At 40.8% G+C, this 16,395-nt stretch overlaps 1 protein-coding gene across 4 annotated transcripts in view; it reads left to right on the top strand.

The window, feature by feature from the left end:
- The window catches only part of Nrxn3 (neurexin 3), a 1,519,933-nt gene that overhangs the window by 378,193 nt on the left and 1,125,345 nt on the right, over nucleotides 1-16,395 (top strand). For all 4 annotated transcript variants that reach the window (XM_042692577.1, XM_042692576.1, XM_042692579.1 and 1 more), the window contains one exon: nucleotides 10,756-11,057. In XM_042692577.1, the coding sequence (XP_042548511.1) occupies nucleotides 10,756-11,057 (302 nt within the window). The remainder of the gene's footprint in view (nucleotides 1-10,755; nucleotides 11,058-16,395) is intronic.

The following is a 16,395-nucleotide window of genomic DNA, read 5'->3' as shown; positions in this document are numbered from 1 at the left end:
TAAAAAGTCTTAATTCTGTAGTAGAGGGTATTACATTGGTGTAGCCAGTGAACAAAGTTTCATGTTCAACTATTGTTTGCTTTATATCCTTTTATACAGAGCTCTTTGGTATAACTACATAAATATAATTTTTTTTTAAAAGTCTCACCAAACTTTTTGGCACATACTTGTGATCCCAGCGTTTAGGAGGCTGAGGCGGGAAGTTTGAGTGTTTGAGCCTAGACAACACAGTGAGATTCAGTCTAAGAAAAGTCAAAACAGAACAAGAAAGTCTAAATCTAGTTAGAATATACCTTGGTTTCGTGCTTTTCCTCTCCTTAGAAGTAACTTTTGGCCGGTCTATTTCCTGTATGTTTTTATTTTCTTATTATATAGCAATAGGGCTATAATATATATATATATATATATATATATATATATATATATATATATATAATTAGTGATCACCATGTAAATGTAGTTGTATATGTGTATCTAGGAGCTAATTTTTTTTAGCCATCTACAGTTATGTCCTGGGTAGAATGAATGAAGTATTTAAGTATACTTCCCTATTGATCACTGAAATGGAGTGTGGTAGCCTCTTTACCCTTCAGTTTTTAGGACTGGCACTTTTTGGCACCTGAAATATCTATAGAAGGTTTCTCATATCATTTAATTTTTCTTGCATGGTGAAGAGTGGAGAATTTTACCAGCAAGATAATTTAATGATAGAAGTAGGAGATAACTCTAAGCATCTTTCCAGAGTTCTTCTAAGAAACAAGGAGGATTTGCTATGGGGTGTTCCTCTTTTGTTTTCATTGTAGACTAAAGAGATACTTGATAGGATTAATATTATTTTGCCAGCCCCGGGGCTTGAACTCAGGGTCTGGGCACTGTCCCTGAGCTCCCTTTGCTCAAGGCTAGCACTCTACCACTTGAACCACAGCACTACTTCCAGCTTTTTCTGTTTTTGTTTTTTGCTGGTTGTGGGGCTTGAACTCTAGGCCTGGGCACTGTCCCTCAGCTCTTCAGCTCAAGGATAGCAGTCTACTACTTGAGCCACAGCACCACTTCTGGCTTTTTGTGCTTATGTGGTGCTGAGGAATCGAACCCAGGGCCTCATGCATGCAAGGCAAGCACTCTACCACTGAGCCACCTTCCCAGCACCCACCCACCCCAGCTTTTTCTGTTTATGTGGTACTGAGGAATTGAACCTAGGGCTTTCTGCATACTAGGCAAGCACTCTACCACTAAGCCACATTCCCAACCCAGGAATAAATATTTTAATATCTATATAGGTTATGTTTATTATTTCCAAATTTTTGAAGATCTGTAAGTATTTTTCCAAATTTTGTGGACCTCTTATGACTTTATATTCTTTAGGGTTTGACCTCAGGGATTCACACACATTCTATCACTTGAGCCATACCTTCAACCATTTTCTTTGAGTTATTTTTCAAATAGGGTCTGATACCCTTGGGCCAGCTTTGGATCAATTTCCTGTCTTTACCACCTGCATATCTGGAATTTAGACATGAACCACCCAGTTTGTCTTTATTGCTTTGTTAGTATGTTACTTTGATAAAAAGAAGCAATTTGGAATACACACACATACACATACAAATTCTTTTGGATCTAGGTCTGGGATGAGAAGATTTGTATGCTTATGAGTATGTGAATAATTTTCTGTAATTTTTTTAATAAAAATTTCAGAACTCAATTTAAGATGCATCTACAGAAAAGCAATCTCAATAAGATCCTTCATTGTTATAATTACCCATCTAGGTAACATGGTTCCAAATGTGTCGTGGAAGCAATTCAACGGCTGTGTTGGAATCCTTGATTTCTTCTGACATTCTTTCTCTGGTACCTATGTCACTGTTGGACTCTGGGCTGACAATTATTATGATTTCTGAACCAGTCGTTCAGTAGACATAAGCCTCAAAGTCTTGATCATGTCAAGGATCCAAATACCACTTTATTTGCTCCATTGTGATCAGTTGTATTCTGTTAGTGAAAGAATGTGTCTTTGACTTTCAATAGACTGGGTTTCCTTGTAATTTTTCTTCTAACTTCAAGCCTTACTCAACAATAAGGCAGAAAATGGCAGGTTTTTTACACAGGATAGTGTCTATGCTGATAGGCTGCATGCTCACCAGAAGAGAGCTCACAAGCCTTCTAGAAAGGGTACATCCAAAGGAGAAAAACTTTACCCTGGGGATAGTGACCCCAAAATTAAGAAATGTAGACCTGTGTGTGTCAGACCCTTAGCATTTCATCGAACAGATTAAACAATTTTCCTCTCACCAAGGAAGTGAATGAGTAGTGGAGAGACAGTCAGAATGTGACTCTGAAACTACTTACTTTGGAGAACGGGGAGGAAATGTTCTCACAGAGCCACAATAAGAAATAGATTCTCCTTTACAAGATATAGAGTGTGCTACTTGTGTTTAATGCTTGTCTGATTGACTGACCCACAATTAAATTGGGAAGCCAGTAGTGAAAAGAAACATAATTACAGTTTTACTCTTATGAGCCTTGTGGTTAAGGGAAAATAAAATGCACAACATCTTACATAAATTATTGTAAGTGGCAGGCAGGCATATTTAGTCCAATCAACTGCACAAATGGATCCTTTGCCAAATCTACCCTTTGGTGGAAATGTTTTCTGGACCCCACTTTACATCCTTAGACCTTTATCCTCCTGCTGAACCCCAGGTACTATGAATTGTAAGTGGCCAATCATGAGCCAAAGTTCTCTTCTGCTTTTTCAAGGGTGAGTCACAACCTATGTCTTGAACTTTGCACACATACCCATTGCTGTACCCATATTAAACATCTCGCTATGATAGTGTACCCTGAGCTGTTCTAGTGGTCCCAACAGGGATTATGCTGCTGCTTCTACCATTCTATTCCTCCCTTGGTAGGGGAATTCTTACTCACACTTCATGAAACAGCTTAAGTGTGACTACTAGTCTAAAGCCTTTCCTAACATTTAGGGCAAATTATCCCCTCTTTTGTGTGTCAATATCACCTGTAAGACCCTCATGACACTACTGAACTACCATTATTCTGTTGATCTTCTATGTCTAAGAATTCAACTTTTCATGCTTTATACCAATTCTTCAAACTATGTACATTGGTTATTGCCATTTGATAGGATAGAAAGCTACAGGTTCCTGGCTGTGTGTCATTGGCTCATACCTGTAATCCTAGATACTAGAAAGGAAGAGATTGGGAAGGTCACAGTTCTAGGCCATCACAGATAGACAGAAAAGTCCATGAAACTCCTTCTCCATGGCGAGAATCTGGAATCTGTGGCATGTGCTTGTATTCCCAGCAACTATGGAAAACCTAGGTTGATCACAGTCCAGGCATGTGCCTGGTTGGAAAGTGAGACTCTGTCCTAAAAACAAAAACAAAAAAACCAAAAAATCAAACAAACCACAGGTCTGGAAGTGCTGTTCTTCAGTAGAGCACCAGCCTGGCAAATAGGAGGGGCCCTGAATGCTCTCTCCAAAACAATAGCTAGTACCACCAAAGAAAAGGAAAAGAAGAAAAAAATAAAATAGAAAAAGCCAAGCTTTCCAAAGACTTAGGTAACTTCCAGAGCTAACTGTCAAATTCAGGTCTTCCAATTCAGAGTCTTTATCATTACAATCCGCTCATCAAGTCCCCAATCTAACTACGTGGGGTGCCCTATTAACGTGAGCACATCAGAGCCTGATGCTTAACAAGCATTCAAAATTACTTAGCTTTGCAGTTTTTCTTCTCCTGTGAGATGTCATTTTAATTATTTCTATTCTCCTGGCTGCATGTGACTTAAGTGCATTCCACACTCAGTACTGTCACTTGTGCATAGTAGGCTCTTTTGAATCTTTATTCCTTCAATGAATAGAACAGCAAAGAAAAAATCAGCTCTATAGGAATGCAATTGAGAGCGATACAGTTGTCTGGCTGCCATTAGCTTTCTAGTGATTTCATTGAAGTGTGGTTTTCCAGGCCATTCTTTTGTGGACTGAGGCATCTTCCCTCACCAGGATGCTGGCTGTTTATTTTCCAAGTGACAACTTGATTTACTATTTTCCTTCTCATCACTTTCAAGAAGTATCTGCGGGCTAGGGAGTGACCCAGGCAGTGTGGAAAAGTCCATTTATTTCTCAGCTACATCTTTCCTTCCAAGAGTCTGAGGAGAAGGTTGGAAATGCCCTTAGGAGGTCAGATTTCCTATGTGTTTTCTTTTGTAAGATGACTTGCTCCTTGTGACACGTTTTCCTGTCTGCTGGTATGCTCTGCTTTTACAATACCTGTGTGATGGGATGTGGCAGGTAAAGGTGCTGTTGTTTATCCTTGGGGTATGGCTTTGCAGTTTCATCTGTCTTAATGTTTTATTTGGCCCTAAAATACATTGTAAGGGAAATAAGAATAGGAGGGCTCCTAAACTTGTGCAGTCTTCTGTCTTTTTACTTCCATCACTATGGGTTCGATCCCATATGGCTCATCGGAAATATTATTAAGTGATTCACAATAGAATTTGCTCTAGAAAAGGGTTTCCATTTCTCCTTCCTCTTTGCAAACATGAGAATCGTCAGCCCAACAGGATATTTGAGTATCTGCTCATCGCTTTGGAGAGGTGCTTAGAGGTAGGTCTTCCAGATTGCATAGTAGGGGAACATAATTTTGAAATGCCCAACTCACACGTGCCTGGCTTTGTCTATTTGCAAGCAGAGTAGTCACATTGCTGTCGAAGCTCAGTGTACCTTCAGAGTTAAGTAGATAGGAAGCTTTGTCCCTGCTCTGTTCCCCTGATTCTCCAAGAATAAGCCAAATGGGGATAAAACGGCAAACTTTCTTCTAATTATCATTAAGCAATTGTTAAAAGGGAGTTCTGTTCACAATTTGGATCATCCTTTTTATCATTCTCCCCTCAATTTACTTAGCTCCACGTTCACATATGTACATTGAATACTATGACTCTTCCTTCCTACCCCCCCCCCCCCCTTATTTGACCTCACTCTGCACCAGAAAACACATGCTCAAGCCTCCTGGTATTCAAATTATTGTCTTACTCTCCATCTGTAGTTCTGGACCCCTGCCTTGGACTCATTGTATCCCCAAGACTTCTGCGCCTGCAGATCAGTTACCATAAAATCGAGGTGATCTGAGAGCTCACAACTGGAAAACCCATACTTCTCTCATAGCTACAGGGTAGAGGAGGCCTGATATGACCTGTGCTGAATTCATACTGTATGCAGAAAGGAGACTATAAACTGGTCTGCACCAACCAGGCCAGTCTTTTGTCTGACAGGGAGGGCAGCAGCAGCCCATGTTTTTGTGCCTCATTAGCTCTGAGTGGGCCAAGCCAGAATGGGCAGCCAGGGTTATCTTTGCATCAGTGCAGGCTAAAGTACCACACTGCTGCATGAGGCCAATTTGAAGGACAAAGGATGTGATGATGAGTGATGAGTGTGGTTTCATCTCTGAGGCTCATTTTAGGAAGCTGGCTCTCTCTCCCTCTCTAGAGCACAGCAGGTGCTCCGCTCAGGGCCACTGGTGATAGTCATTCCAGCGGGGTGAGCATTTTAATCAGCCCTTCCAAGTGTCTGACTTTCCAACCTGGCATGAGAGAATTTGAAGACAAGTCTCTGCCTAGTCTCTTGCTTCCTAATTGACTGCCTGGTGCCTGGTTAGGCCTTTACCTGTCATTGTCACAGATTTCATCTTTTGACAGGTTGAATAAACTACATCTAGCTGCAGAACTTCAGAGGGAGGATGTTAGGTACTTGTCCTGATGAACTTGAATCCTGAGCAAAGTGGGAGCTGCTGTGAGGCTACAAACAAGCGGCAGTATGGAAGTACAAAAGCAAACCGGGTCTCTGGGGGTACAAGCAGTGGACTGGGGTTTAGGGTACTACAGGATTCAGCGGGGAGCTGTAGTGATTTGCATAATCTTTTGGAATTTTATGTGGCACTTGGGCCTTAAGGGTCCAGAGTTTTTTGGCTTCTTGCCCTGTTTCTGGCTTCCTAACCTTGTTGCTTCTCAATCCCTAAGGCCGTTTGATCAGGAAAATTTGCTTCCATTCCTGTCCAGTGAAAGGCAAACCTCTGGGAATTATACTGATTTCCAGGTTAAACAACTTTTCCCAGGCAACCCTTGAAAAAGGAGTTCAAATATGGTGTTTGTGTGTGTGTGTGTGTGTGTGTGTGTGTGTGTGTGTGTATGTGCATGTGCTGGTACTGGGGCTTGAACTCAGGGTATGGACTCTGTCCCTGAGTTATTTTTTGCTTTTTTTCCCTTAAAGTCTGGCACTCTACCACTTGAACCACCTTTTTAGTTCTGGGTTCTTGGCGGTTACTTGGAGATAAGAGTCTCATGGACTTTCCTGCCTGGGCTAGCTTTGAACCATAATCCTAAGATCTCAGCCTCCTCAGTCACTAGGATTAAAAGCCACTGGCACCTGGCTCAACTATGTTTTTTTAAAAAAAAAAATGTATCATTTTAAAGATACGGATATTTCTCTTTCATTCCTCCAGTAATATTAGGTGATGGGTCCCTGAGAACTTCAAAATAAGGTCCAAATGATTTGATTTCAAAACAGAGTTTGGGTACTTATGGCTATAACACATCAGGAATCACCGGCTGCTCCTCTTAGAACTGCATTGTAAGAAAAGATTGCACTGATTGCACTATTTTAATCTACTTCTGAATTACTCAGAGAAATCACTCTTATATACGTTACTAGTTAGATTTCTGGGGGGGAGGAAGAGGAGAAAATACACTTGAGTCAGTGTTCATTAGTGCTATGCAGATACCAGTAGTTTTGCTTAACAAGTCATTTGTAAGACAGGTGCTTTCCATATCTCATGCAAACTGTTTTGAAATTTCAAGTTACACATATATCTAGATTACATCTAGTGCTTAATCAATTGAACACTTACAAATAATGGGCAAATGATTTGTTGTACAGATTTGGGCTCTGTGTTTCATGCAGTGAGAATAACATTTTTATTTTAACACTTAGGCAATTGATTGTAAACTTTGAGGTGATATAATTTAAATGGCTCTAAACAGTCCATTAGCTGTGTAAGTACCTTCTCACTTGCCAAGCTATAGCTTTATGCTAAGCTGTTGTGCACTGGGTTACATAATCCCCTGCATTCATCTTCTCCTCCTATTTAGCTTGAATACATGCAAGGTGACTGCATTGTCTCTCTTTGACTTCCCTTCTCAGTGTCAACACCATGCATAGAAAATGGATTGGGGCCACTATTTTTTTCCCCTCATGGAGAGTTTGGAGAATTGAATGGACTCAGAATTACATACTATCCGGTTTCCCCCATTTGGTTATGTTGATTGTAAACCTAGTATGGTTTTCAAGGTGATAAGAAAATGTCGAAGCTCAGTGACCATGGGGATTTTAAGGCTGGGTGTGGCCTTACAAAAATAATGTCAGCTGTGAGAATGTACAACAGACTGAGTTCCTGAAAATCCTTTCTTTTTTCCCTTCCTCGCCTTCTATTGACTCTTTTGAGAGACGGGGGCATGAATTTCAAGGCATTTCTTCTCCTACGATTTAGGGAAAAGTATCTTATGAATTAAAAATAAAGTATACTTATTTAAAGTATGATTCAGAGACTCTTTCAGTTGTCTGTTGCTAATGGACAACTTGGAGGAGGTGGTATCCTGGCAGTTGAGCTGATGCTACTCTTGGTCAACTCCTCTGACCCAGAGCACAGGTAAATTGAGCAAATGCATCATTGAACCAAGATTCAGAAAGCCATGAACTGTTGCGGTAGTTTTCATTAGACACTTACAAAGGAAAGCACTTAGCTACATGAAACTTTTTTGTATATCTGCATGGAGATTCACATAAGTCTGTATGTGATTTGCACAGATGCTTCTCTCTCATATTGGCTTTATATAGTGTTTATTTATTGTGATATTCTTTGAGGCTTACTATCTTAAATAAGTTCTTTTAACTTAAACACAGTCAGATTTTCTGAGTTAGGGGAACATTTTTTTTTTTAGGGTGAGCATGTGAGCTTTACCTAGCAGGAGAAGAATTGGTTCCTGCCTCAACTTATCCATCCTCTAGGATGGTTTGTAAGTTCCAAACTCTATGTAATCATTCAGGATCTTAGAGAAGTAGAACAGAAGTATGTGGACTACTCAGATTATTGGTCAAGAGTTAGACAAAAGTCCAGAGGTACTCCAGATCCTGATCGCCACACACTTATTCTTACACATCCATTTCTAGGCATTAAAACAGACAATCCCTAAAATTCCTTTTAGTGCCAAAATTTATTATTTTGACAGACTCCTTCCTCTAATTACATGGAAAAAAATTAAGCACCACCTAGCACTTTATAGCTAGTATATTCAAAGGCTTCCCTGTTTTGAAGAATCCTTGGTGATTAATTTAAGCTTCTCTTTATAGGCATTGCTTTCTGGTCATACTGAAGTCAGCTCAGTGGTGCAGGTTAGATGCTCATAGATGATGCCCAGTGGTTTCCCATGTGTAGTCTTAAGGACATGCAAGGTAGTTGTCTTGATGCATGTCCATTTCAGTAGGAACAGAGTTTTGTTGTGACAGCTGCATTTGATTTGTCATCTTCTACTCCAGACTAGAATCACCTCTGGGTCCGTTGTCCAGTTTCATTTCAACAAGTCCACCTCTCTAGAAATGAGAAGAAATAGACAGGTCACTGGAAGATTGTATCGATCTGTCTCAAACATGCAGGCAGTGCCAAATTTCTGCGCCATGTGTGTTGGGGGGCTATTTCGACAAAATGCATCAGGCATTGATTATATATCCAGTGGTCCTTGTTCCTTATAATTGTGTAAGATACAGGTCAGTCATATGGGTGGTCAGCTGTTTGGGTTTATGCCAATGTGTGCAAGCAAAAATACACAGGTAGACACATACTATTGAGTCCCTGTGGAACACATGGAAGGAACTTCTTTAATTCTGTCAAATATGAAGCTGAGGTTTATTTTTAAAGGTATCTTAACATTATGGTTACTTTAATAATATGTAGCAGGTGGTTGTCTCTCCACATAATAAAAATAGCTCCCCTACCTTCCTTACTGCACGTAAGAAAAATGCTCATTTATGTTAGTTCAGTAATAAGATAAATATCAGTTTGTGAACTTGGCTAGAATATAGTTCTGCAGGGAATGTAGAATTCTTTCAACTTTACTTAATAACTCCAGTTTTTCAAGGGAAATTGCCAATCTAGGTTTCTATTGTTGCTGATTATATTTTTTATTAATAAGGTGCTTTTTAAAGAGCTTTCGACTAACTTTATATGGCGTAGAGTATACTAACTAGTTCACTGTGTAGGAGAGTGGCAAGAAGACAAATGGAAGTCGACATACTATGTGATAAACATATACATCAAATCAGCAAATGATGAAATTAACTACGTCCTGTTCTCTTCATTTGATAACTAGATCTTGGTAGCTACCTGGACTGTACTTTTAAGGTCTGCATGTAGAAGTTTTAGATTCCTTGGAGTTTTGCACAAGATTGCAGTATAGGGAGAAACAGCCACCCCCTTGATCCTTAGCTCAAGGCTTGCCTCCATTCTTTCCCCACCTTTGGCTCTGTCCTGTATCACAAGGGGTCTTGATGAATGTATGTGGATGCCTTGTTCCATGTTGTAAGCTCTGTCACTTCATGCAGATAGTCCCCTATGGCTCCCCTTGTACCACGAGGCGTAGCTTCTTTAGGTAGGGACTTAGATCATCCCAGGTGTTGGAACTTGGTCCTAAACGAGTATGGTTTCCATACTGGGATGGCATCATGATCCTATTTGGGGGAAGGTTGTGGCCATGGAAAAGTTCAACCAGAGCCATCCTGAAAGGGGACCTCCCTCCCCGTCCCCACTGCAAAAGTCCCTTTGTTTGAGACTAAGCGCAGTATTGCTGTCCTCAAGAACATATTACTAAATTTTACTCTCTTCTTTCTTTCTTTTCTTTTTTTTTTTTTTGAGGGTCATGAGGCTTGAACTCTGGGCCTGGGTGCTGTCCCTGCGCTCTTCAGCTCAAAGCTAGTGCTCTGCCACTTGAGCCACAGTGCCACTTCTGGCTTTTTCTGTTTATGTGGTGCTGAGGAACCGAACTCAGGACCTCATGCATGTGAGGCAAGCACTCTACGACTGAGCCACCTTCCCAGCCCTAATTTTACTCTATTCTAATTTTCTCACCTGCTGATCACCTTCTCAAGTCTAACTTCCTCTTTAACCACCCATCCAGGTTCCACTGGGTCCAGGACTCTATCACAGAAACAAAAGTTAGTGAGTTCTTAATGGGTGGAAATCAGAGCCAAATCTTTCAGGGTAATTGATTTTAGTTCTTGGTCAGTAAAAGGTACCTACTGTGAAAGAGTCCTTTGTCAGACCAGTTAACTAGCCATTCTATATCAGTTTTTCTAGTATTTAAAAACCATGGCCAAGGCCAACAGCAATGTAACTCTTGCTGGTCTGTTTTGCATAAAATTTCTCTCTAGGTTTTTTTTTTTTGAAAATATCTAAAGGAGTAGCCTCCAGCTCTTCTGCCCCATATTGTGCATCTTCTATCCTGGTGTAGATGCCTTATTGATCTTTAATGCCTCTTGTGCCAGTTTCCCTGCTATGTAGATAGAGCCTGGAGGGAATGCAGACTTGGAACCAGGGTACGGGCAATGCCCTCTGGCTGTGTTCTCTTCAGTATTGGTATAGATCTGACTCTTGCCAGTCGGGTGTTGACTCCTGTCTACTCTTCTTTCCCGACAGCTCGAGAGGAGAACGTGGCTACTTTCCGAGGTTCAGAATACCTGTGCTACGACCTGTCCCAGAACCCCATCCAGAGCAGCAGTGATGAAATCACCCTGTCCTTTAAGACCTGGCAGCGCAATGGGCTCATCCTGCACACGGGCAAGTCGGCGGACTATGTCAACCTGGCTCTGAAGGATGGCGCGGTCTCCTTGGTCATTAACCTGGGGTCCGGAGCCTTTGAGGCCATTGTAGAGCCAGTGAATGGAAAATTCAATGACAACGCTTGGCACGATGTCAAAGTGACACGCAACCTCCGGCAGGTAATGGCTGGGGGAGAGAGAGAGTCTGGAAGGCTCCCATTAGGTAGAAAACTTGTGATACAGGTGAAGACGGGTAGAGACCTATAGATCTGGGTATGTCAGAGTCTTTCTCCCAGTCTTTGCAGTTTCACAAGGGAAAAAAATGGATTAAAATATGTTTCTCCTCATACTTCAATTCTTCTTTTTGTGCTTGCTATTTAAGAACAAAAATCAGTTGTGTAGATAATAAAAGTGATAAGTACTTTCATCCCTTTTCCTCCGCCTTCCTTCTTTTTTTTTTCTAAATCATTTTCTTAATTACTTTGGAATCTTATCATGTTATTGTTAAATTCGATTAGGAACAGCATTTTGTTGCTGCCGCTTGACGGATTTTCCTCATTTCTTTGAATATATGTTTTCCTTTGTTAATGAAGTGAGCCACTGTCATGATGTTGTCATACTTTTAACTCCTACCAGAAAATTTTCTTTTTCCTCCCTGTAACTTTAATTTGTTATCCCTCCTCAACTGTTTTCTTTGTTTCTTTCCCTGTTGTGTTAGCCCCTCAACTTGGCATTAGCTGGGATTTTTCTGAATTCCTGTTTCTCTGTTCCCTGATGCAATGGTCCTACTTTATTTCCCTGGTCTTTTACCTCCAAGACTCTTCTGTTGACTGGCAGGCCTGGGAAGTGGAAGGAACCAAATAAAAATGTCAACTTTGGAGCAGCTTTCCTGATTCTGGGCATGCTTGAGAACTCACTCCCAGCACTTGCGGATTCTAAGCAGGCAACTTCGTCAGGTGACAATACTTCCAGGGAGTCTGAGCCAAGCAAAGTGGCTTTCCATTTCATAATAATTATAATTATCACAAACTAACAATTAAAATAAGAAGAGGAACAATACCTTATTAGCACATAGTGTAAAAGCATTTCCCACAGAAGTCATGATCTGTGTTGAGATGTTTTTTTTTTCTTTTCATGCTACTATTTCCACTTGGTTTTCCTACTGGCGAATCTGTCAGGCAACCTAGTTGGATAGCGTTCATCCTGCATTAATCAGAAAACAGCATGCAAATTTCCAGAAAGTGCTTATCAAATTTATCCAACAATATGATTAATTTAATGCTTTTTCATGTAGACACGAAAGCATAAGACATGACAGGTGCTTACATACATTTTGTGTTTGGTAAAAGTGTGACTCTTAAGTAATACTAAGCAGATAATATAGGCTAGCACACATTGGAAAGAAACTATAGTCAAAACATTCATTTGCACTTGAATGAGTCAAAGAAGCCACCTGGTTGGGGGATTCCATTCTATCTGTGGTAACATTGTCAAGTAACACAAGACTTAAAGACCTCAACCTTCTTACCTTAATGTGAATTTGACTTTTGAGTCATGGTTCTGCTTTCCCTGCAATTCCAAAAGAACTCGAATGCTGGTGTTTTCTTTCATTGTCCCCTGTCTATAGTACTCAGAAAGAACTCCTTTCCTGCCAAGAAAGCCCAAACAAATCTCCATTTGCTGATACAAAAGTATAAAGACTAGGACAAAGAGTGATATATGACCTTTTGCCAGGTTTGATCGGCAGGTACACAATAACACCCTTTAGACATTAGGCAATAGAAGTTTAGATTTTGATGCACCGAAGAACATCGTGAAGCTACAGTTCTCAGCAACTCCATCTTTACTTCTCTCCAAACACAACTGCCTAACAAAGGTTCAATTTTATTTTTACTAAACACATTTTGCTAAAATAGTACCAGGTCTCAATTAAGTTCTTTAAATGAAAGAGGATAAACCACACTGTAATTCAAATATTTGTTGTGATGTTTGTGGTCAAAGCAATTGGAGAAAAGCCACCCCCAAAGGGTTTCTATTATGCTCTGTCTCAAGTTCAAAGGCCCAACTCCTCTCTGTGCCCTTGGACAAGCCACTTAACCTTACTCCAGCACAGCTTCCATTTGTGAAATGCTGATTACAATGCTCCCCAGCCATGTGTGGTGGCTAAATATGCAAAGCGCCTTCTGTTCCAGAAGGATTATGAGCTCATCCATGGTCTCAGTGCTAGAGTCACTGTGACGTGCAGATGATTTACAGGTTGAGCATTTGTCCCAGAGGTGACTGCTTCTCTCTGGTGCCAATATGCAGCTAAGTAGAGCTCTCTGTCCTAGACACGTCCTCAGAGGTCCTAAGGTAATAGGGTACCTCCTCACAGAGAGCATAGGAAGCCCATGTGAAAAAGCACCCCTATAATTGGACCTCATTGAAATCCTGATTGAATTTTGTTTCCAAATGTACTTGTACCAAATGTACTGAAATAGAGGGAAATCTCTGAAAGGCAGAGTTGATTTTTGCAATTGAAATCTTTTCAGTGTTGAAGAATCTAAGATTATTATTTTGACTGTTCAAAATATTTTATGACATCTTCTGAGTTCCCTAGAATACGCTTGAAGGAGTGGGAAGCTCCTTATCTATTCCAAATAAATTATAAATAGCTTTATAAATATTGGATGGCAAGCTTATGGCAGCCCATCCACATTATTGGTAAGATCCAACAACGGCTTCTGTAGAAAAAAAACTATCTGAGGAAAATTTACCTAGACTTTCCTGGAGGATTTATTACTAAATAGGGCAGAACTCTTCATTTCTTCCTTCAAAGTCACCAATTTGTAGTTCTGTCTTAAAGTCAACTCAGAACCAAGCCCAGGTATTTTACTGGACTGTCTGTATTTGCTCCCAATTATAACTGTTATTCAGCTGAAGGTAGTAGAAGTGTACATGTGTGCACATGTGTGTACAGAGTAGGTTTGCCTTTAACTTGCCAGAGACCAAGGCCAACACCCCCTCTTTAATTGTCTTACCTCTTGTTGCCACATAGTTAAACCATAGATACAAAACTGGAGCTGCAGATCTTCTACCCTGTCAGCCTCTCAGCTCGAGGTGTGTTGGGAATGTTGTGCTTGACATCAGTGACAAGGAGATTGATTGTAGGGAGGGAGGGCATCTCTAAACCATTTTAACATGTTCTTCCCCCCGATTTCCATATAAGAACTTGCTTGAAAGCTTGGGCAGAGTTGTTCTGGAGAAATGTAGGCAGAGAGGTTCCTCCCCACTCCCACCCATTCTGGCAAAGTCAATAAAACATGATAACCTCATTAGTCAATACAGAAGACTTAACTTCTTTTAATTGGTGCATTATAACTGACAGAATTATTCTAAAATGCACAAATTGCACAAATCTATATGTGGCCCGGGGATCTTTATATTGGCAATGAAAATCCTTTGTGAGGTGTGGCCTACATGGATTTCAGTTCTTTCTAGAACAAGGTCCTACTGGAGTTAGATTCAGATGTGAAAAATAGCAACCTCCCCCCACCCCCCACCCCCCGCAACCCAACCTATTTGATATGTAGCTGTTTCTCTACTTGCTGAACTGTAAACTTTGGGTGTCTTTTCTTTCAGAACAGGGGAATGTGTATGATTTAGAGGGTGGGAAGGGAGCCTGGGCAGTATTCATTCAAAAGAGGTCCTGGGAAGTAAGTATAATGCTAGTAGTGGGCATTGAGATGAAGTGTGGTTTGAGCGGTACTGGGAGGGAGCCAGTGGACCACTCCTATCCTGGCTCTGTCCCTGGGGCCGGGTTTTCCATGAAGTCCAGGTCTCATTGTCGTTCCCCCACCCTCTCTTTCTGTGTTGGGTATCTTTTTTTTGAAAAACTAACACAAGATCATTCATGCAATGTGTCATTTACTAACCGACTAATGTACTAACACCCTAACGACTCATCTTTGTTTTTAGTTTTTTTAATTAACAATCGTTCTGTTCACAATTTTTAATTTCCTTTCTTCCCCCTTCTCCGCAAAGCACTCAGGCATCGGACACGCTATGGTAAACAAACTACATTGTCTGGTAGATATCATTCTTATTGTCTCTTTTTTTGGGTTTGCCGTGTGTTGCCCCTCTTCTCCTCCCCTGCCCCATACCTCCTCTTTGATTCTCTTTATACTTATTTCTCCTTCTTTTTTCAACTTTTTATTTTGTTGTCGGAAAACCGAATGCAATAGTTTTCTTTTTCCTTAAAATAAAATTGGACAGGGATCTATGCCTGTCCTAGAAATAATATTTCATTGAGTTGAGTGAAGCCATTTTCCTTTTCTCTGGTTACTACCCACCCCCCTCCCTTAAAAGTATTTTTATGGGAATGTTTCCATTTAGTTAAAATTTTGTTTTACTCTTTTGCAACTGCCAAGTTACAGACTAGGAACGACAGAGATTTCTAGTGAGACAGCCTTGTCTCAGTGTCTTCCTCTGCCCCCTTCTCTTCTTCCTGTCTCTTTCCTCTCCTTCCCGCACTCCCTAATCCCTTTTCTCTTCCCCTTTTGTGTGGCCATCGCTGCTGCAGGTGATCTGGGGGTGAAGGTGCTCCTGGTCCTATACTCTTCCTTCCCTTTCTATTTCCTTATCCTCCCATCACCACGACCGAAGGGAGCTCCACTAATTGTGTTCCCCATCCAGCTCTGCATGGCATGGTCCTGTCTAGTGGAACATCCCATTGGCATCAGTACTTGTCCCATCATTTTCCTCCCCCTTACTAACAACCTATTAACCATTAACCCAATTCTATTTTCTTCTCTTTGGTTTCCTCAATCTGCATTCTCCACTCATACTTCATATAGTTTTGGGGTTGGGTTTGGACTTTCTTTTCTTTTCTTTTTTTTTCCCCTTCCTTTTTCTTTCTTACTTTAGTGAGGGAGGTGGCAGGTAGGGGAAGGAATTTATTTTTATTTTATTTTTAGTTTTGAGTGATTTTTTAAAACCCATCCCATCTCCTTTTTCAGTTTGTTCAGTGCATGTAAGTGTGAAGTTGATTTTGATTCTTCTATTTCTCCTCACCCTTTCCCACGGTCCTTTTTGTTTTCTTCTGCCTTTTCTCTTGGCTCCAGATTATTTTCGCATGGGAGCTTTAATGTATGGTGTGTGCACGCTTTGAGGTGCCATCTTTTTTCTTTGCCCTCTGTTCCTCTAGTGGACGTTGGGTGTTTGGGTGCTATTTTCATTCCCCCATGGGCGTTATCACCATTCCTTTTAAAAATATTTTGTTAGAGTTGCCTTTTGGGTTTCGGTTATTTCTTCTCTTGGTGGTGGTAGCAGCTGAAGGAGGGCAGGGGTTGGTACCTTGGGGTCCATAGCATGAATCATCCTCAGCACATCCGAATACAGACCCTTCTCCTTCCCTCCCACAATGCATGTCTGTCATGTGGCGTGAGCCAAGAAAGAAACAAATTTAAAAAGAAAAGAAAAAAAAGAAAAACCATCAACAACCAAAGACCAACCCCTAACAAACCCCATTGTCAAATGT

The sequence above is a fragment of the Dipodomys spectabilis genome, unplaced genomic scaffold (assembly GCF_019054845.1).
Source record: "Dipodomys spectabilis isolate Male_0828 unplaced genomic scaffold, ASM1905484v1 ptg000157l, whole genome shotgun sequence".
NCBI classification, from domain to species: domain Eukaryota; kingdom Metazoa; phylum Chordata; class Mammalia; order Rodentia; family Heteromyidae; genus Dipodomys; species Dipodomys spectabilis.
Note: the sequence above shows the minus strand (reverse complement) of the source record. Positions and strands in the feature narration are given on the sequence as shown.